General features: G+C 51.5%; 1 protein-coding gene across 1 annotated transcript in view; it reads left to right on the plus strand.

Moving 5' to 3' along the window:
• The window catches only part of Hmcn2 (hemicentin 2), a 155436-nt gene that overhangs the window by 15400 nt on the left and 117450 nt on the right, over positions 1–22586 (plus strand). The window contains exons 2-8 of the mRNA XM_075985770.1: positions 6379–6449; positions 7824–7982; positions 8668–8790; positions 15720–15891; positions 16634–16740; positions 17453–17573; positions 19961–20224. Coding sequence (XP_075841885.1) covers positions 6379–6449; positions 7824–7982; positions 8668–8790; positions 15720–15891; positions 16634–16740; positions 17453–17573; positions 19961–20224 — 1017 coding nt within the window. The remainder of the gene's footprint in view (positions 1–6378; positions 6450–7823; positions 7983–8667; positions 8791–15719; positions 15892–16633; positions 16741–17452; positions 17574–19960; positions 20225–22586) is intronic.

Genomic DNA, 22586 nt, shown 5'->3' on the forward strand with positions numbered 1-22586 from the left:
TGCAAATACCCCTTTTAAACATTTATTTGTATGTGTGATTTCATGAATGTGGAAGTCAGAGGAAAAAGTTTGGGAGTTCATTTCCCCCTTCACCATGTGGGTCCTGGGAATTAAATTCAGGTCATCAGGCTTGGTGGCTTTACTCACTGAATCATCTCAGTTGCTTTCATATATATACATGTATACATGTATGTATATACATGTATGCCACACATACATGCAGTGCCCACAGAGGCCAGAAGAGGGCGTCGGAGGCCCCTGAACCAGAGTTCTCTGTGGTTGTGAGTCTCCACATGAGTGCTAGGACCAGAACCCAGGTCTTCTGTAAAAGCAAAGTAGTAGTTCCTAACTACTGAGCCATCGCCCCAGTCCCTACAGTCTTAACTTTTAAACTTATGGTCAGTGAGTGTTTTACCCTGCACGCTACCTTTTCATGTCGGGACATTCACTTTTTCTACATTGGTTTTCATGGCTGTAGAAGACACCTCAAGTGATATTACTTATCACATTACCTTAATTTTTTGCACATCCCCTACTATACGAAGCTGGCTTCTCTCTGTCCCTCTGCTGCAGACCCACATGCACTGGGATGTGTCTGCAGGATGCATTCCTGGAAGTGAAACCGCTGTGTGGAAGTGGCCCCTGCCTTTTGCATTTTGATCAGTATGGAAAAACTTCCCCGAATTCTGCCCTGCCCAGGACACCCTGGGACACTGTGTTTATCGCATCTGGCCTGCTATAAGGACTTTGGGCTAAGTTGGTAGATGACATGCGGTGTTGTGCTAATTTGCACATGTCTGATTGTTGGCTAATTTAGAACCTTCCAGAGTCTCCCCTGTCTTTAGGTCTCTGGGGATGCTGCCATCCCTTGGTGAAGAGGTTTGGGATGCCTACACTGAACTCATGCTGCTGTCTTCAGAACTGCTCGTGGTTGGGACAGTTTTGTTTTTTTTTTAGCATGCATGGGAGCTATGGGGCATATATGTGTAAGTGGGGGTCTTTACCACCCTGATTTTGTTATTACCTCCCCAGCCTGAGGAGCTTCAGGTCCTCAGTCTGACCATCTTCCCTCCTTTAACACAAAGGTTTTACACCTTAACCCAGGAGTCCCCCCTCCCTCTACCTGGGGTTTCCTTCCCTTAGGCTGGAGGTCCTTTCCATGCTTAGCACGGGGGCCATTCCCTGAGCTTTGGGTTCTCACCCCTATAGCAGCAGGAGGGTCCTCATTCCTTTAGCCCACGGGTTCCCCCCACCTTAGCCAGGGGGTCCTCACTCCCTCAGTCTAGTTCCAGCTTCCTCTCCGGAAGACTAGCCATCCAGGCACCTGTGAGGCATCATCTACATCAGGCCGGTTCAGGCTGGCTCCTGTCATCCTGACGCAGAGTCATGTACTGGGAAAGCGAATCCTGAATGCATCCTGAGGACTAGACTGGTTCATGTCACGTCAGCGGCCAGGAGTGGGCCAGACAGTTCCTTGTCAAGGGGTTTCCAGGCCTGAGTCTTTTCAGGGGCGAGAAGTTGGGAGGGGGTAGAGGGAGAAGGGGTGGGGGCTGGATACCTGGGAGGTATGGGCCAGTGGAAAGGGGTGATGGGCCTGATGGTGGAGGCCCCCAGAGGGGCTGGTGTGGGATCAGGCCAGCCTCCAAGGGTTAACCGTACTCTCTAAGGTTAGAAGGATTACCTCTGGCCAGGCAGATGCCAGTTTGCCATGGTCTTCAGTGCAGTCAGAAAAGCCCAGAGTGACACACTCCTGGTGTGAGCCATGGCAGTCAGTCCTGCGGTGACATTGCTGAATTGAGGTGCCGTTGGGTGGAGAAGGATCAGGCAGGTCTGGGAACAGCATCCTGGGGAGAGGGATAGCAGAAGTAGAAGCTCTCAGGCCAGCAGGACCGTGGTCCAGCACACATCGAATGAACAGCAGCAGACGGAGCCAAGACCCACTGAGTAGTCAAGAAAAGAAGCCCTGGCAGGGGCCTCTGAGGAGCTTCTGGACTCCTGGAGGTGGAGGAGGCTCTGGGACCATTTTTGTTCTTTGGGTAGCGCCATCAGTTTGGTGGTCTTGTCTCATCAAGTCTGTCATCGGGGGTAGCAGCAAACAGGGTGTCATCTTGGCTCAGGCTCAGAAAATGGAATCCCAGCAACCTACTCGCCACATTCTCCAGCTCCTGCCTCTTTGGGATGGGACAGCTGAGTCCTGGAGAGGGTGGGCATGATGGTGTCAGGGTAGGGGGTAGGGAGTTCTGCTGAGGTTACTGGGGTAGGTGCGTGCGTGCGTGCGTGCGTGCGTGTGTGTGTGTGTGTGTGTGTGTGTGTGTGTGTGTTGAGAACTTGCTACAGACTCAAATGCTGCTTGACTATGGGGAAGGAAAGATCTGGAAAGAGTCCTTGATAAGAGGATGAGAGATTGTTACAGATGAACTCTGAGGGCCCAGCCACAGCCTGACTATTCCCACGGGGACTTACAGGGCCAGACAAGGGGCTGCTAAAGCACCTGGACTATCCCAACCCTGCATGTTCTACATATACCAGAGAATTCTGAGTTTGCTGCAGAGGGTGAGCCTGGGCCAGGCTTCTGGAATTCGTAGGCAGGAGAATGGTTGAGGGAGTCACGGTCCCAGGCTTAATCATTCCCACGGCCAGCGTGCCCAGCTTTAAGGAGCTGCACGCTACCTCTGCCCAGCTGTTTGGCAAATGTCCTTCATCAGTCACGAACCTCCCTCCCCTCCAGGAGCAATGAGGCCAAGCAAGTGAGCACAGAGCATCTGCAGCCTCTAGCCTGCTTGACAGCCTGGAGCTGGGGTCAGAATGACCCAGATCCCAGCCCCATCTCTACTGATGCCTGCTCATAATTCCTTGCTCAGGTCACTCCCTGGACTCCAGTAGGTTTTATTGTGCTAGGGATGTGGGACAGTGTGTAGGGTGTTACCCAGCATTCACAAGGTCTTGAGTTCCACCCCGCCCTGAAAGAGCTGAGTGAGATGGTGTGCACCTGTATCCCAGCAGCTCAGGAGGTGGAAACAGCAGGGTCAGGAATCCAAGGTCCTTAGTGGCTATATAAAGAGTTCAAGGGTAGCCTGGGCTACATGAGACTTTGTCTCAAAAAAAAAATCCCACCTCTAACAACAATAGATTCATGCCTGTCAACATGACTGCCACAGCCTGTCCCACCCCAGAGCTGATTTATGGAAGCTTGAATTTTCCATGTGGTAATGTGGAGCCCAAGGGAGGGTTTAGGTCATGAGGCTGCACCCTCAGGAATGGGTTGGTAGTGTTTTTTTCTGGGCTGAGTTCTCCTGGGATGAGCCTACCCTCATGCTCTCCCGCCTGCTCACTTCCACTTCTGCCGTGTGTGACTCCCAGAGCTCCCAGCAGGTGCTGTATTACAGTCTTGGGCCTGTTACCCTTCGGAACTGTGAGCAGGAAACAACCTTTCTTTTTTTAAATCAAATAGTGTCGGAGATTCTGTGATAGCATCAGGAAAATGAATTAGCACAAAGCAGCAGTAGCAGCCTCACCTGAGGCCCACTGTGTCAGGAAGGGACACCATTGGGATTTTTTTTTTGTCTAGAACCAGCTGTTAGGGAGAAAGAGGGACCCAGTAACCCACCACACCACACACACACACACACACACACACACACACACACACACACGTAACTCTCAGAGTGACAACTTGACACCCTGCTCTCTTTGGCCCTGTACTCAGAGTCCTGTTGGAAACGGTGTGGGAGCGGCCAGCCTGCCCAGTCTCCACAGGCAGTCTTCCTTGATGATGGGTGCCATGCTTCTCTGCCCCTCCCACAAGCAGCTTGTGGGTGAGCTCTGAGAACTCAGTCCCTTCCTAGTCATATCCAGATGTTTGCTCTCTGGGGCAGGAGGAGGCCAGACAAGAGGCAGCTGCTTTGGGGTGACTTGGTCTCCCAAGGGAGACTGACAACTTAGGGTTTCTTTTTCTGTGAAGAGACACCATGACCATAGCAACCCTTATAAAGGAAAACATTTAATTGGGGGAGCTGGCTTAAAGTTTGGAGGTTCAGTCCATTATCATCGTGGTGGGACATGGTGGCAGGCAGACACGGTTCTGGAGAAGTAGCTGAGAACTCTACATCTTTCAGGCAACAGGAAGTGGTTGATCTCAGTGGGCTACCGCTGAGCATATATGAGACCTCAGAGTCCGCCTCCATAGTGACTCTTCCTACAATAAGAACACACCTATCCCACAAGGCCACCCCTTCTAATAGTACCACTCCCTTTGGGGGGGTCATTTTTTTTCAAATCACCGCAGGCACTCTCTCTCACAGGATGGACTTTCCCAGAACCTGGGTGGTAGGAAGCTGAGCCTTAGATGTTGTATCCGGGACGCTCACCCTCCCACCCAGGGCTGCCCAGATTATCATAATCTTGTTCCAGTACAGTGGTTACAAACAACAGGGACCGGAGCAACACAGTGATTAAGCGTACCGGATGCTCTTGCAGAGGAACCAGGCTTGACTCCCAGCACCACATGGTGGCTCACAGCTGTCTGTAACTCCAGCTCTAGGGGATCTGAGACCCTCTTCTGGCTTCTGCAGGCACCTGCACATGTGACACACACACACGCACACACACACACAGGCGTACATACCCATAAATAATAATGTCTTTAAGTGGACTGAGAAGATGCCACACATAGCACTGAGAAAGTGTGTGCTATGTAGTGTGAGGGCTGGAACTTGGGTTGCCAGCACCCAGGTAAAGGCCAGGTGAGTGGCAGCCCACCTGCAATCCCAAGACTCAGGAAACAGAGGGATTTCTGGAGCCATCTGGCTAGGCGAGCTGCGTAGGGGAGTTCTGAGTTCTACAGAGATCTTACCTCAATATATAATGCAGAGAGCAGTTGAGGAAGCCGCCTGATGCCAGCTTCTGGCCTCCACATACATGTATACAAATGAATAACCACACACATGTGAGCATGCTTACACATGCATGCATACCATACACACAAACAAAGGCAAAAAGAGAACATTATGTTTAAAAACCAAAGACATAAAACATTCAAAGAAAAAGAGAATCAGAAGAGGAGGTTTGAGTGGTGACTGACATTCAATCTTGCCATGTATACCAAAGGAAAAACCAAACCAAGGAAGGGAGGGTGATCATCCTTGACCCATCACCTCTTTCTCTATTCACCCGTCCATCATCCATCTCTCTATTCATTTGCCGTCTGTCTATCCAACCATGCATCCATGCATCTATTCATTATCTATCATCAGTCTATCTACCTATTTATCTCTCTCTCTCTTCCTTTCTATCATCTACCTATCTTCCTATCTGTCTACCTATCATCTATTTAGCTACCTATCTATCATCTGTCTGTCTGTCTATCTGTATCTTATTTTTTTTTATTTTTTTAATGTCTATCTGTATTTTAAATAGCCTAGACTATTATCTGGCACAGAAACAACCAGGGTCTGGGCGGTGGTTCAGGGAACAAAATGTCCCTGCACAAGCATGACTTCCAAAAGTAAATCCACAGATACAGAATGCACGAATCTCAGCTGTGTGCTCTCAAGGGGTGATGCACCTTAGAACCCACACTCCTCTCAGGGTCTAGACCACGGCCGTCCCCATAGCCGATCCCTCTGCCTTTTCCAGGCTTCTCTACCACATGGGCAGCTTCTGTTCTGACACACTCCCGAGTTTGGCTTCTTTCTCATGCTTCCTTCATGTGAGACTCACCCACACTCGTACCTGGTAGTTTATCTGTTTCGTTGCTGAGTTTGGGAACTGGTCACAGTGGTCCCCATTATCGACAGCTTCGTTTTCCATGCTTCAGTTCCCAACAACCCACCAAGAGCCAAGAAAATTCTAGAAACCACTCCTTAGTTTTAGACATCATACCATTCTGAGCAGAAGGATGGAGCCTCACACCACCATCCTCTGCCCTCCCCAGGAAGTGAGTCTTACATTTTGCATACTGTCTGCATCGTATCTGCTGCCTGAGTGTAATTTAATTTTTAGTTACTAGACTCATCACTCAACCAAGAAGCTCGTGTTCTCTCCTGAAGTTCCATCAGCCTTGGAGGGACATCCCCCTGCTCCACATCCCCTCCCATAGCCAGTGTGTGGATCTGAAGCTTTCCCCCAGAGAGATGGACTTTCTGGGGAGCATTCAGCGAGCTTGTCCTGGGGTTGGCTGCTTGCTGTGTGCTCCAGAATGGAGGAGCTGTTTCCTGTTCTCTTTGTTTCTCCCAGCATCCCTTTCCTTTCGGGAGTAGGAATGGATGAGATGGCAGAGTGGGGATTTCCTAGAGGAGACTTGGGACCACTTTAGAAATGGATTTGCCCGTGGTCCTTTTGTGCTCTGTGAAACCCACCTGTGTCTCTGTCTTTCCACAGATATCGGCCCAGTGACCCTCACAGCAGACCCAGTGGTATTCCAGAGAGAACTGCGGGAACTCTATGTTCAGGTGGGCTGCCCGCCATCTTTATTCTTCTTTCTCTTCCATAGCAGAGCCAAGGAATTTCCTCCTCCTTCCCTGCCTTGCTTCCCACACCTCAGGTTGGTTCTGGAAGTCTGTACCTCTTGGGCTCCTCTCCTCATCCTATGAAACAAACACCTCACAGAGCCCTGGTAGTGGTGCCGTTTTATGAATGAGTGAAGGGGAGAGACTGCTCCATTGAGGGTTTGTGTGGGGGCCTGAGGAACAGCTCGGTTCAGACCCCTAAGCCAGGTCTGAGCCTAGGTCATGTGTCCTTGGCCACCTGAATGTCTTTACCTCACAACACTTCCGTGTCCAGCATCTGTCCTTTTCATGACCGCTGAGGCCACCAGCTTCTTCTGAGAACAGGGATTCCATAGATAGCTGGGTCCTCTGTAGCCTGGAGCAGGATCAAGAACACTAGGGGCTGAGGATGTCCTTCTGGGGTGAACATGAGCTGAGAAGGTTGAGTTGTGGGGTTGGCTGCTGCAGCAACTGGGCTTTAAACAGCGTGTGTTCTCACCCCACAATAGCTCTGGGCGCTGCTGGGCAGGGAGGGTGTGTAGAGTGTGTCTCCCTCCTTGAGGGCCTGATGCCAGGGCAGGTGACAGAGAGGGTCTTTCTCCTTGCCCGGCCCGGCTCCACTCCAGTCTTTACCCCTGAAACCTTCGCTGGCACAGGTCTTTCTGAGCCTGTCCACAGTTGCTCCCATTCAACTTTCCCTGTCACGTGGTGGTAAAATGCTCGTGTGCGCACGTGTGTGTGTGTGTGTGTGTGTGCACGCGCGCGCGCGTGGGAGGGGCAGCTCATTCTGTGAAATGCCTGCCATACAAACACGAAAATCTGAGCTCAGATCCCCAGCACCAATGTGAAAAGCTGGGTGTGGTTGCTGACGCTCGTAATCTCAGCACGCGGAAGCACAGACAGAATCGCACAGAATCAGCGAGCTCCGTATTCAGCCAGAGATGTGTCTGAGAACACAAGGAAGGGTTAGAAGAGGGTGGGCGACATTGGCCTGTGGCCTCCACACACACTGCATACATGTCTATGAACATCCCCCACCCTCGTGCACACACACAAACACATATACCAACGCCACACATTTACACACTTACTCGTATAAGGCGTGCCCATGCCTTGGCTGCTCTACCCCCATATTCCATACCTTCTACAGGGTGGCGCTGTCACTCATTCACGTCACTCGTCTACAGTCACAACAGGGCAGGTGCTGGGAGGGACAGAGACCGCAGCCTGACCCGGCGAGCCACACTGAGGTGGTCTGAGGCGATTCCCGACTCCCACCCATTTTAGACGTTTGTAGACGAGGTGGGTGGCAGCTGCTGACGCACTTCAACCCTCCAGGGAGGCGGTGACTGCCCAGAGATGAGCGTGGGTGCCATCAAGGCTGCCGTGGAGGTTGCCAACCCCGGGTCCTTCATCTATGTCTTCTCTGATGCACGTGCCAAGGACTACCACAAGAAGAACGAGCTTCTGCAGCTCCTGCAGCTGAAGCAGTCACAGGTGAGAGGCCAGCTTTAGGGATGGGACGGGATGGGCAGCCGTGCAGGAGGCCAGAGAAGAGAGTATGAGGGCGGAGAGCAGCCAGGCTACCCTCCTGCAGCTCCAGAGCCCAGCCCTGCTATCCGGTCTCAGCAGTGGCTCTCTAAAGGCACAGCTGCAGCTCTGGGCCTGTGGGCTCTCACCTCCTGGTGAGGCTTGTGCTTGGTGCAGACCCCACCCCTTCCTCCTTCCATAGCCCACCAGAGTCTGGGCAATGCTTCTCCCACCCTCATCCTCGGCCCTAGTCCTTGCAGCTCATGTCCCCTTATCCTTGTGTCAGCGCTCAGAAGACAGGTTGGGGCTTCTGCCTCTTGCTTTTGCACCAATGGCTGGGGGAGGGGAGCAGGGTCAGTCTGCTCTTGGGGAAAACCTCCAAGTTTAGGATGACATCACTGCTCTCTGGTCTAGAATATTCTAGAGTTCTTCAGGGCTCTCCTCACAGTAGCCCCCAGGGGCCACTCCAAGAGGAGTCCACTCCTGTCCCTTTTCTGTCACATGAGACACCTGCTGTGTCAGTGGCTGTGTGAGCACTGGGCCCTGTGTCAGCTCCTGGTCCCCACCCACAGGACACTGTCATCACTCCCATGGTTGGGTTATTGCCTCCCCTGTACAGTAGGAAGCCCAGGCTCATTTGCCCATCTTCCAGGTGGTCTTTGTGCTGACGGGGGATTGTGGTGACCGCACCCATCCTGGCTACTTGGCCTACGAGGAGATTGCGTCCACCAGCTCTGGACAGGTGTTCCAGCTGGACAAGCAGCAGGTGGCAGAGGTGAGCTGTTACAGACTGTTTCTTCTGAGCCCGCTGCCCCGTGGGTGAGGGTGTTGGGTCTTGCTTGGTGATGTACACATGAGCTTTGCCTGGCGGTTGTCACTGGGGGGGGGTGTCCTGAGTGCCCACCTCCAGGCTCTGCATCATCTCATTGAGTGTCCGAACCCCCAGGCACTCTGGGGGAGCACTCTGAAATAGAGCCTGAGACTTGGAGCAGCACCTGGGGTGCTCCCTGTATCCCACAGCAGAGCCAGAATTTGACACATTCTGGTGTGACTGTAAGGTTGGTTCAGACTGTCCCAGAATCTGGGGCACGAGAACCTCAGATTGGGTCTGAGATCCTGTAGATTTGCTTTAACTCCATTAGGGTTCGACTTCCAGATTCACTAAGCCCAGAGCACACCAGGTTTCTGTGTTCCTGTCCTGCTCCCTGGCCAAATGACAGCTGTCTCCTCTTCAAAGCTCTCTTCCCTCTCCTGTGTCCATCCTTCTCAGCAGCACAGGCTCGAGCCACCCTCTCTGGCTGAACCAAGAGGTCTGGCTCAGTGCTGCGAATCCTCCAGTGTTAGCTGATTTCAAACCATGGTCATGGAGTCACGGGGCAGAGCGAGAAGTGTTGCTCAATACTGACGCCCAGGTTTCCTGAGCCTGTATGGAAGGACCCCTGCATAACACAGGACACTATACCAAATCCGACCTGTATGTCCCTCCTGTTGTCCCCTGCCCAGAACCTCTGCCTGTGTTTCCTCTTACCCACCCCTCAGAGCCCAGCCAGCCTCTCTCCTGCTCTTCTGGCCCCAGGGCTTTTGTTCAAGCTTCCGTTTCTCAGCTCCTCAGCCCAGGATAGATGCACCTTCCCAGGAAACCAGCCTCCACTCCCTGCCGAGGTCAAATCTCTTTCCACACCTTTTCCCACTCCCGGTACTGCTCTACATAATTGTCATTTTGCGCTTGGGTAATTATTCAATGCTACTAGACTGAGTGCTCTCAGGACTGGGCCGTGCAGGGCACTTCAGGCAGACACTCAAGAGGGGTAACGGGTGCCGCTGGGAAGTAACCGGATCCCGTGCCTGCTGCTCTGGGAAGGGAGGTGTCTCGGAGGCAGCCAGTGGCCTCCAGGATGGGTTCTGTGCGCTGTGTATTTATGAACTGAGACGATTGGTCTCTGGGGCCGTGTTTAGATTAGCGTGCCTCGGCTCCCTGTTGACAGATGGCGTTTATGCATCTCGGTGACACAACACGCTTTCGTTTCAGCCTCTCCTGGCACCGGGCCCCACGTGAGGGTGGGAGGCACTACAGAGTGGAGGGACAGCTTCGGCCCTGCTTTTAGGGGAGACAGTTCCTTCCTTCCAGAGACAACCCAGACAGAGGCAAGGCAAGTTGCTCAGGACAGCTTGCCAGGGCCCCGTCTCCAGGCACCCCAGGCGAGCCCATCAGCTCTTTACTGTGGTAGTCTCACTTGGTAGGACCCTTGACAGCTGGGTTGGGCTTCGCATGATGGCACCGATGCTCCTGGGCATGGAGAGTTTCATGCCTTGGATTTGGATCTTTCTAGATGCTCTCAGACACTTAGAAAGCCTGGGAAAGTGTCTGGCACAGCCAAGACTCTGGTTATTCCCCAGGGAAACCAGTCCAGTGGGGCTGACTGGGAGAAGTCTTTCAGATTCCTGAGGAGGCGTATGAAGCAAACAACATACACTCTAGGCAGCAAGATCGATATATGCTGCACACTCCATTGTGGTCATTTATTAAGCACCTGCTGTATGCGCTATCAAGGAGGATGCAGCCAATCTGAACAAGAGGATCTCTGTCCTGGAGCACTTGGCATGTTCTGGTTGTAAACTTGGCCTCCCAGGCTGAAGGAGCCCCCTTTTTGGGTTTATTCCACAGTATATGGGGGCAAGATCGAAGAACCTCTGCCTCGGCCAGGCAACTTAGGACTCTGATCATCCTGGCACAGTAGGTGACCATAGTAGAAGCAAGCACTGTGACACTGGGTTTGTCCTAGGGTGTTGGTGTATGTGACTATGTGTATCCAGGTGTGAATTTGTGCATTTGTGTGCATCTGGAGACTGGGGTCAGCACTGGGCAGCTTCCCTAGTTGCTCTCGCTTGACTTTCTGGGTCACGATATTTCACTAAAGCGAAACTAAGCAGGGCAGCTGGGCTTGCGTGTCTGTGCACCTCCCACACTGAGCTGGGTTACAGGCATGTACTCATGCTCCCGGCTTCTGTGTGGTTCCCAGAGTCTGAACACAGGTTCTCAAACATGCACATCATGCACGATTAGCTACTGAGCCATTGTTCTGAGCCCAAGGTGGGCATTTCTTAAAGTCAAGCTTTGGGTAGGACCATGACATCCTACCTATGATGTGTGTGGCATCATAGGCTTTGCCCAGCCCTCATTCAGCTACAGGTGATGATGATGCAGGAAGATGACAAGGAACATAAAGGGACAGAAGAGCTGGATGCACCCCATTGTCTTGCCTGGGAATCACCCTAGGATTCCCAGGAGAGCCCTAAGCTTCCCCCACCCCATGGCTTACTGATCGTCCCCTGACACAGCCTGCTCTTCGCCTTAGCCTGTTCTGGGGGTTGAGACACATCTCTTGTTTGGCGGCAGCAACTACACCTGACAAATGACCCAGATTCTGCAAGTCCCTGAGAGGTGGCTTGCTTTCTGCAACAGTGGGAGGGAGGAAGTGGTTCTGACGGATTGAGTAGGAGGGGCCAGAGATGAGCTCATCCCCAACCCTTCTCAGCAGCCTTCAGGGGAGTGGAGAGGTTGAGACCTGGGCTGCTGGGGCAAGACAGAGGTTGCAGCAGACCACGGCTCTGTTACCTTCAGGGGACCTTAAGCCCTGTCCTTAGCCCCATGCAGTAGGATACTATCCACTCTCTCCCTTGCACTTGGTAGCGCTGATGGGTGGTAGCCAGGATGAACAGAGAGTGCTGGGCATGGTGTTGGGCACAGGTGACCATAGCTACACTCCCCCAGGCTTCTGGGTGGGGATGGAGGTTTCTCTCTTCCCTTACTCCACTGAAGCACCCTGAAGAATAGGGTACACTCTCACGAGTGTCCTCAGCAAGGTAGAGCTGGGTAGAGAATCTGGGATACACAACTGTCAAGAGGCAGGAGCCTTGGGACTGGGTGGGTGCTCCTTCTGTGACTCCAGGCAAAAGCCTCAGTTTCCCCATCTGTAGCTGTGAGCCCCATTCCTCTTCCTAGCCCCTCAGCTTCTTCAGCTGTCCTGGCTGTTAAGCACCCTGGCAGTGCCTCTGGGATGATTTATCAGCCATGAAGGGCCCAGAAGCAGTCATCTGGCAGAGTGTAACAAGGCCAGATTCTTTCCTTCCTTCTCCATCAGCGCCCAACCTCAGGCCAGCACATGGCTGACTCCCAGGCCCCACCCCATAGACATCTGGAAGCTATCATACTCGCCAAATAAACACTGTGCTTGCTTAATGAAGGCGTTCTGCTCGGAAGGCTCCCCGATTCCGCTCTGGAGCCCTGGGAGCATGACTAGGTCCAGAAGGCCTTGACCCTCCGTCTGGCCCTGCAAGGTGGTCTGCATTTGCTGTGAACACGGGAGTCACACCCCCTCAACCCTAGGCAAGCTGCCTCATGCTGGGATCATTAGGGTGCATGTCCCAGGCCTCTTTGTGGCTTGGTAGCCTGAATTGCTGGGCATCTTCTCTCCACCCAGAACATTCTAGAGCAGCTTGTAGTAGCCCTGGCAGAATAGTAGCTGATGCAACTTGTCTGGGCGCTTGCTGCCTGGGACAGCTTTTCTGGGTTGACATCCTCTGCCCCCACGGTGTGACCTGAGGAACAAGCAGTGGGCACGGAGTTGCTCCTTCAACATCTGGCGGTCTCATCCTGACTTCGCTGATCCCTTGGCGCTGTCTTCCTTCCTCCCCCACTTAGACAAGGAACCCTGTGCTAGTCCAGCAGCCAAGACAGGTTGAGCCTTTTCAAGAGACACGTTTCCCAGAACACCAGGCAAAGGCAGGAGAATGAAGCCGCTCCAAATATGGGAAGAAGGGGAAATGCTGAATTCTTATCCTGTGATAACTGAGGTCTCACGGCATATGTTTGAACTCAGTCTCTGTAAAACACACTCATCCCCAAAATCTCAGGCAGATCTTCCAGGTCCCTTCCCTTCTGTGAAGGCTACACAGTAGGCAGAACAGAATTGCCAGTTAGGGCCAGAAAGGCCTTCAGGTAGCACACCAGCCACTATTTTCCAGTCTCAGATCTGTGGCAGACATTGCTAATCAATCACAGAGCTTTTTCTCCTTCAGGCAGCGTTCCAGGAAGACATTTATAGTCAACTGACATTGGCAGACATCACGCCCAGGTGTGTGATAGACTCATCACATCATTAGCATTTTTAAATGGCTTTCAAACTAGGTGTGGTAGCAAACTGGAGTCAGAGGTAGGCAAATCTCTGGGAGTTCAAGGTCAACCTGATTTACAAAGTAAGTGATTTCCAGGACAGGCAGGGATGTTACACAGAGAAAGCCTGTCTCAAAAACCAACCAACAAACAAATAAATAAACAAAATTTAAAAATAAAATGACTTTTATTTTTTAAAATTGCTATGAATGGCGGGTCATGATAGCACAGGCCTTTAATCCTAGTACTTGGAGATAAAGGGAGTAGAACTCTGTGAGTTTGGGGCCAACCTGATCTACACAATAAATTCTAGACCAGCTAGGGCTATCCAGACCCTGTCTCAAAAATCAAGCAAATGACCTCCCTTAAGTTTCACAGTCACCAGCAATTCAGCACTTGCTTGCATTTCTCTCTTCCTTATCCCTCTGGATTCTGCTGGCTCATGAGACTTTGTCCATAAATAATTTATAATTAATTATTTTTTATTTTGGCTGCTGTGACTGGAACCCAGCGTCTCATGTGTGCTGTGAAATGCTTCTCACTTGAAGCTTACTGTCAGTCCCCCACAGTACCCCATAGCCTAGATTGTTCTGATAGAGTTAATGAACTTTATTACTGTGATCTCATATCAAATCCTTGCTTGATTTCTCCCGTTTGACTTCAAAACGTCTTTTCTTTTGCATGCATGTATATGCATGTTCAAGGGTACATCTGATGTGCATGTGGTGGGATGAATTGACATTAGGTATGTACCTCGCCGCTCTCCACTGTGTTTATTGATGCAGGGTCTCTCTCTGACCACGCCAGAAATTCCCAGGTTGGGCTAGTCTAGCTAGCCAGCTTGGTCTAGGGATCAAGGATGGCAGGTGGGCTGCCACGCCCATCCAGCTTTTTATCTGGGTGCCTGCCATCTGAACACTGGTCCTTATGCTTACATAGTAATTTATCTGCCAGGTCATCTTCCCAGCCCCTCTCGATGTTTTCTGAAGAAGCCTTCCTGGCTCTGGTTTTAATTATTGCTGCCTGCCCCTCTTGGTTCTCGTGACTATTACGTCCTCTCGAATCTGGAGCCATCCACGCCTTTTTGTGACACCGGTTGAAGAGGCTCTGTCTCATGCTCTAAATTCTAGTCTGTCCCACGGTGTCACCCACATCTCTCCTGGCTTTTTACTGCTGCCCTGAGTTTGTCCCAAGGTCTGGGTAGGTGGTGGTTGGTGTGTGTGGAGGGGTGACTTGGGGTTGGTGTTGCGACTTCTTCCTGATGGATGGCTTCAAGAGACAAACAGCTGGTCTTTCTGTAGCTGATGACAAATTGTGTCACTGGTTACAATGGTGGCAGGCAGCCGTGTATGCCGAGGCCGTGTCTCCACACCCCACACTGACTTCAGTGCCTGTGGAGTGACACCCTGGCTCTGTGTGGATATTTAGTCTCCATCAATCTTACACCCTTTGCTTTTAACATCCAAAGAAGATCCTTGCCCGAAACAATTATTTCATTAGTAGTTATAAGATGATGGTTTCCTAATTGCATCATTCCTTCCACATTTAGCAGACGGCACTTTTCCAAAACGGTCCTCGAGAAGGACGCTTTGGCCTCTGAACATCATTCCTGTTGAACGCAGAAGTTACATTCAGTGTTTTTCCTTGAATTGGTGTAGTACAAGGAAATTTTTTTCAGTGCTAGGGATCAAACTCAGAGCTTCCTGCACCCTAGGCAAGCGCTCCTTACAGTGACTCCCAGTCACACACTGCAGATTTTTAGCTTTAGCATATTTGATCGACTGAGGGATTCCACATCCTGGTTATATGATCTGCAACTTGGTAGGAGCCTGTAGCTCCAGGAACCACACAGCATGGAGATTCCATACCTAGCTGCCCAGTGTGCACCAGCAGCTTCCTCGTGGGGGCTACAGATGAGAGGCAGAAGCTTGTCCTGCAGAAACCTGTTTGGCTTTTGGAACCTATTCCCCATGCAGGGATGCCTCTCCCAGCTTCGATGCAGGGGGAGGAGCTTGGTCCTGCCTCGATGAGATATGCCATAGTTTGTTGACTCCCATGGGAGGCTGCCCCTTTCTGAACAGAGGAAGAGTGGCAGGGGGAAGGAAGAGAGGAGGGAGGGGAAACTGAAGTTGGTCTGTAAAATAATAAAAAATTTTAATAGAAGGAGAAAAAAAGGACGAAGAGGAGGAGGAAAAGAAGAAGAAGAAGAAGAAGAAGAAGAAGAAGAAGAAGAAGAAGAAGAAGAAGAAGAAGAAGAAAGTCCGTGCCTGCACCTCTCAGCTCTGAGTCACCTGTGTCAATATACAGGCTTCGTTTGGAGCCATGCATGCCAAGAGGGGAGAAGAGCCAATCAGGCCTAGTGTAGGACAGTGGCGATCCGTGGCCTTGGACACTGAACAGATTGTTACCCCCAAATCCACAGGGAGTGCGTGGATTCTGCATATAGCAGAAGCTGGTTAGAGCTGTATTAGGTGACCAGACATGTCAAAGCCTGGGCACACCCCCTAGTTCAACTTCTGTACCTTTCTCAGGTGCTAAAGTGGGTGGAGTCAGCGATCCAGGCTTCCAAAGTACACCTGCTGTCTGCAGACCATGAGGAGGAAGGGGAGCATACGTGGAGAATTCCTTTTGACCCCAGCCTGAAGGAGGTCACCATCTCACTGAGCGGGCCAGGGCCTGAGATTGAAGTCCGGGATCCACTGGGTAGGTGCTTCTGGCCTAACCCCCTCTTTGGATCCAAGACTGAGCTGGAAGCCCAGGATGAGATGAAAAGAGGCCACGGGAGGAGGGGGTTGGAGAAATGGCTCAGTCAATAAAGTGTCTGCTCACAAACATGAGGACCTGAGTTTGGATACTCAGCACCCATGTTAAAATTGTGTGTGGCAGCCATACCAGTAACTTCAGCACTGAGGGGTGGAGACGAGGGGTCCCTGAGCTCCCTGGTCAGCCAATGGTTGAGCTCCAAGTGCAGCTAGAGACCCTGTCCCAGAAAAAGAAAATGATCCAGTAAGATGATCCAGTGAGTGAAGGTGCTGCCAATCCTGAAGACATGAATTCCATCCCTGGCTCCACTTGGTGAGAGGAGGAAACTTACATATGTACATATGCAATGCATACATGCACCCACATGCATACATACCCCACAGATACATACCGCACATACACCTGTATCCTACAAAGAGGCAATGGTGGCAAGGGGTTCATACTCAAGGATACAGAAATTAGGGAAGAGTGAGGGGACGCCAAGTGGAGCAGAGAGGTGTCCCTGCAGATGAAGAAGCTGGAAGGCTGGTGGCAACTGACTTACAACAATGGCAATCTTCTTGTCAGTCCCAAGGACACTTGAGGCTGGTGTTGGTGGGCTGTGGGGTCCTGGAGACAGGGTGGGGAACCTGGGAACCCTGGGAAAAGAGAGAAGACTGAGTGGCACCTGATGCTTCCACAGGAAGGGTCCTGCAGACAGATGAAGGTCTCAACGTACTCCTCAACATTCCGGACTCAGCCAAGGTCGTAGCCTTTAAGCCTGAGCACCCTGGGCTGTGGGCTATCAAGGTAGGGACACGCCAATGGGGGAAATTTCAGGCAGAGAGCCTGGGATGTGTGGGCAGAGGCATGGGTCTATGAATAGGAGTGAGTGCAAGGTCAAAAGCCAAGGAACAACCTGATTTTCAATTGTGAGGGCATGAAGCGCTTTGGGATGACATTCAGAAAGGCCAAGAAAGAAACTGGCGCATGACTCAGACTCCTGTCCTGGGTAGGGAGGGTAAACGGAGCAAGGGTGACTTTGGGAGATACAACTAGGAGAGACAGAGCTGACAGGAGACTGTTGTATCTGGAAGATGCTGGAAGCCAGGCAAGAGACAGGCATGACTGTTGGAGGACTGATTATGGGGTGCGGGGCTCCTGATGATTGACTATGGGGTGCAGGGCATTGTGGCGGCAGCTGCAGGTGAAGACTGTGCTGACCACCTGATTTCCAGATCTGCCTGTCTTTGAGACCAGAGCCTCCAGGGAAGGTGTGGTAGGAGGATAGACAAGCAGGAGAACAGGCAGGGCCTGCAGGAGTTAGGAGAGAGCAGAAAGAGAAGCCTCCAGGAGGAGAGTGGGTCAACTGGACTTCTGTGTCTTTGTGGATCAGGTACCTTGCCCATGTGTTTACAAAGGTTAGAAAGCTATAGCTACAGGCGTGGGCTTTACTAGCCGTGGCCAGTGGCATCTGAGGCCTGATGCTCTGGTGACATGGGTTGGTGGGGACCTGCTCTAGGTGTACAGCAGTGGCCGCCACTCAGTGAGAATATCAGGCATCAGTAACATCAACTTCCGAGCCGGCTTCTCCATGCAGCCCTCTCTGGACCTCAACCACACCATCGAATGGCCTTTGCAAGGTACCTGCCCTGGGCTCTGAGGAAGGTAATGGGAGGTGGTGGGAGGATCAAGGCAGGCTAACTGTGAGCCACAGTGACTGCCGAATGAGTCCTGCTGAGCTATTGTTCCAGACCACAGGGTGACAAACCAACTCTGAGCCAGCTTCCTCTCCATCAGCCCAGGAGGTGACATTTACCTTCCCAGCATCCTTCCAGCCACCAAAGTGGTCCTGAAGACCCCCCCTTTTTTTTTACTGAGCCACGCTTCTCATGCCTTTTTTATTTTCCTGTGTGTACATGTGTTCAAGTATGTTTGGGTACATGTGTGTATGTGTGCACATGTGTATATGAAGGTCAGAGGATTTCCTCTTAGGTCATTCCTCAGGCACTGGCCGCCAATTGTTTTTATTTGTTTTATTTTAAAATTTCATGTGTATGGGTGTTTTGCCTGCATATATGTGCACCATGTGTATGCAGTGCCCATGGAACCCAAAAGAAGGCACCGGTTTCTCTGGAACTGGAGTTACAGGCAGTTATGAGCTACTATGTGGGTGCTGAGAATTAAACCTGGGTCCTCTGGAAGAGCAGCCAGAGCTCTTAACTTCTAAGTCCCCTCTCCAGTCCCCAACCATCAATTTTTTTAAAAAGATTTATTTATTATGTATACAACATTCTGCCTCCATGTATGTCTGCAGGCCAGAAGAGGGCACCAGATCTCATTATAGATGGCTGTGAGCCACCATGTGGTTGCTCGAAATTGAACTCAGGACCTCTGGAAGAGCAGCCACTGTTCTTAACCTCTGAGCCATCTCTCCAGCCCCAATCAATTATTTTTTGAAATGGGTCTTTCACTGATTGAGTTCATCAAGTAGGCTAGTTTAGCTGTCCCTCGGGCACTAGGAATCTACCTGTCTAGCTCTACCTCCCCAGCTCTAGGATTGTGGGTACCACTATTCCCAGTGGCCTCTGGGTGTTGAACTCAGATGCTCATCGTGGTAAGGTGAACATTTTACGTTTTCTCTTATTTTTTCTTCAGTGAAGCCTGTATGGCTATATCCTTCTTCAGACATCTTGTCTGTGCCCTGCTAATTCAGAGGAGGGGAAGGTGCCATTGAGCTGCTGGCTTATCAAAAGTGTCTTGGTGATCATATGGAGGAGGCTGGAATGGGGGGGATGTGAAATTGGAGGTCATGATCCCTCACTGGCGTGTGATGAGCCTGGGGCTTCATTTGGTATTTACATTGTAGAAATAAAGCAAGGAAAGTGGAGAAACTGAAGCCCTTCCAACAAGCTAGTTGAGAAAGGACACTCTAAGCAAGACCCAGTGGCACAGGCTTATAATCCAGCTACCCAAGACCCAAAGTCAGGAGGATTGCAAATTCATGGCTCGCTGGGTAACTTGGCAAGACCATGACTTAAAATAAAAAGTAAGGAAGTGGGCCAGAGAGATGGCTCAGTGGATAAAGGCCTCACAACCCAAGTTCAGTCCTTGGAAGCTACCCTGTGGAAGGAGAGAACCAACCCCCACGGGTTGTTCTCTGACCACGTGTGCTGTAGTGTGTATGTGTGCATGCATGTTTGACTTTTCCCGGAATTCACATGTAGAGTCTTCTGTGCCATATGCAGACTCCATGATTCTTTAAAAGCCATTTTAACTGTGTGAAAAGGAGGAGACACATACAAAGTTAAAAAAAAAATAAGGCTAGGAATATAGCTTAGTGGTGAAAAGCTTGCAATGTGTCTGCAAAGCTTTGGATTAATCACCAGGACTTCAAGGAGGATGGGCAGGATGAAGAAGAGGGTGGAGGAAGAAACTGGGAATGTTAACGAGTGCTTGGCCTTAGGCTCTGTGATGGGAATATTAGGACTTGGGAGTCTGTGGCTAACTGAACATTAGATGCCTGGACTCGAGCAAGCAGCTACCACATGCCATGAGCTGACTACAGGAGACCATTCCTACACACCAGTGATTGACCTGGAGGGGCTTCTACATACTGCTGGCTGAATGATGTAGCCCCCGACCCCATGCTTACAGACTCGGCTTTCCCGGAAACTCACGTTTAGATTCTTCCATTCATGTGCAGACTCAGTTTTTCTTTAAAAGCCATTGTAACTGAAAGGGGAAGAGGCCTGACCCAACTCCCAAATAAACCAAGGAAAATGGTGAAAGCTCAGTCCAGGTCTGTGCTTCCAGGTTTAGAAGCAGGGGATACAGCTAATGCAGGCAGGGTGGAGAGGCAGCGGTTGTTTCAGGACCACGGACAGCGTCACGGGGCTCGTCCTTCCTTACCCCACCTACAGCCTGAGCTCGCTCAGGGAGGATGCAGAGTGGGTGAAGGAGAACCAAGAAGGCTGGGTCCTGCTCACAGTCCCAGAGCCCAGTGCTCATTCCCTCTCTCTCTTTGCAGGCGTACCAATCTCCCTGGTGATCAACTCTACGGGCCTGCAGGCACCTGGTCACCTTGAATCTGTGGAACTCTCACACAGCTCAGGGAAGTCTCTCCTGACTCTGCCCACACAGTTTCTCTCCAATGGCTCCACCCACCAGCTGTGGGCTGGGCCACCCTTCCATGTACCAAAAGAGCGCTTTTATCTCAAGGTGAAGGGCCAAGACCACGAGGGAAATCCCCTCCTCCGTGTCTCTGGCGTTTCCTACAGTGGAGTAGCCCCAGGTGAGTGCCGTGTCTTCCTGGAAGCATTTCCTGGCTAGATTAGTTTGGCAAAGCTTCTGTGGCTGTTAGGTGTCATGACGAATGCCGACATGATCCAGACATCACCTCAGCTTGAAGATTTAGAACAAAGTCGTCCATACACCTACTCACTCACCTTCCTTCCCATTTGCACACCCTCCTGCCCATCCGCCCGCCCACGCACACACCTACCCATCCATCCACCTGCTTAGCAATCTTCCCATCTATATATTCATCAGCAGCTCACTCATCCATGCAGTCACATCTGTTTATCTATCCATCCACCTGTCCATCCATCTATCTATCCATTTATCTCTCCATATGTATTTATCCCAGCATCCATCCGCCCACCTTGCTACATCCAACCAACAGCATCCACTGATTTACCCACCCATCATTTAGCTCCTTATCTATCCGTCATTTTATCCACCTGCCCACCCATCGTTTAACCCTTTCATCCTCTCACCCTTATAGTCATCCATCCATCTTTCATCCATCCATCCATCCTTCATTTATTTGTTCCGAGGCCCCCAAAGCAAAGTGCAAGCCATGGTGGAGGAAGTGTGGGCCCAGCACTGCCAAGACTGGCCCATTGCCCACTGGTAGCAGTCCTGGTGTGTATGGAATGTCCCACTTAAAAGTGGACAGAGGGACTGCCCTTCACTGAGCACTCCCACAGGGAAGTTCTAGGGGGTCATAGGAGACAGAGTTGTCCCAAGGACTCCAGCATCCAGTGTGCACGGAGCTATACAGGGGTGCCTGAGACCACACTCAGCAGCTGCTGATGCCACTATGTTGCTATACTGGCTCCCATATGTATGGCTTTTTCTGGTCCTTGTGCCGCAAAGGTAGAGAGCTCCTAGGGCAGGAGAAAGTCTTGGATTTCCCAGCTTCACCTCTGCTCCTGGCAGGGGCACCTCGTTTCCTGGGCCACCTGACCTCATTGCCAGACCCTGTTACCATCCTTGGGCCCACTGTCTCCCTTCCCCTGGAAGTGACATGCATTCCACACTTCTTTGTGGGGCTGTCCCCCATCCCTTTCCAATAAGGGTGCAGGGAGGACAGGAAGGAAGGCAGGAGGGCAGGCAGGTGGGAGGGCAGGAGGGCAGGCAGGAGGGAGGGCAGGAGGGCAGGCCAGCTCTTGAGGCTATGCATAATGTCCACCAAGGGCAATTCTTGAAGACCTCTGGCTGAGACACCTCTTCTTCTTTCCTGACTCTGGCCTCAGGGCATCTTGGCCTCTGCACCATGATACTATTCCCCGAGCCTCTGTGATTTGCCTTTAAAGCCTGAGGGGAAGATTTCTGTAGAGATTTCATCACTGGAGACCTGTTTCCTCTGTTCTCTTAGATAGAACCAGGGACCTGAGATGCAGCTGTGGGCTTTGTCTCCATTGCCCACTCCAGTGGGGACAGGCAGGTTTGGACCAGGATAGTTTTTGCCTCCCTACTTTTCAGAGCAGAGGAGGCTAGGATTTGTCTCAGAGCAGGTTGGTTCTGGGTTTGGAGGTGTGTGGTAGGTCTCAGGTGCCTGGGCCCTTTCTGCTCAAAAGAGGGGTAACCAAGCTGTCTGGAAGAGGCATCCAGATTGCGGGGGTGAGTAGCGGTTGCACACGCAGCTGAGGACGTGGCTGGAAGCCTGACACCCCTCTCCCTGGGGATGTGGCAGACAGCCCAGGGCATGATGTCACCCGCCATGCTCCCCGCCCCCAGCCTGGCCTCTGAGGCCGTCTGGTGCATTGTCTCAGCCCTGGAGCATCTTACTGGGCTCCTGTCCCCTCTGGCTGGGGTGCAAAGAAGGCAGCGCATGGACTGAGCCCTTGCCAGCACTGTGGGCTGCAGCTGACCCTGCTGGGGACTTTCTCAGAGGCCTCCTAAAAACAACACAGGGGAAGAGATTGTTGGTTCCCAGATGAGGGTCAGGTGAGGAGGCCAGTAGTGTCCAACAGAGGCCCCAAAGGGCTCATCACAAACTGTGAGAGTTTCCTTGAAGTTTTTTGCTTTATCTCAAAAATGCCGCAAATGTCACATCTCCAGCCGTCTTCCCACTGGGCTTGTTTTTCACTGGACAAATGCGGGTGAACTGGAGTCTCTAAAGAAGAGCCCATTGCATAGCTCCACCCACACAATGGGTAGCGTCTGACCTCAGAGCTGGTCCCAGGCAGGTCTCTCTGCTAACTGGCTTCCTCAGAAGCCATGGTGAGGTTGTTCCCACTGACAGTTGTTGCCAGTTCCTCATAACAGGGCCATCATCACCCCCGTTTTATGGCATCTTATTGATGATACCAAGTAGAGCCCATCTTGAAACTAATTTGGTTTACAGTCTCTTAACCTTTGCTCAAAAC

The sequence above is a fragment of the Microtus pennsylvanicus genome, chromosome 9 (genome assembly GCF_037038515.1).
Source record: "Microtus pennsylvanicus isolate mMicPen1 chromosome 9, mMicPen1.hap1, whole genome shotgun sequence".
NCBI lineage: Eukaryota > Metazoa > Chordata > Mammalia > Rodentia > Cricetidae > Microtus > Microtus pennsylvanicus.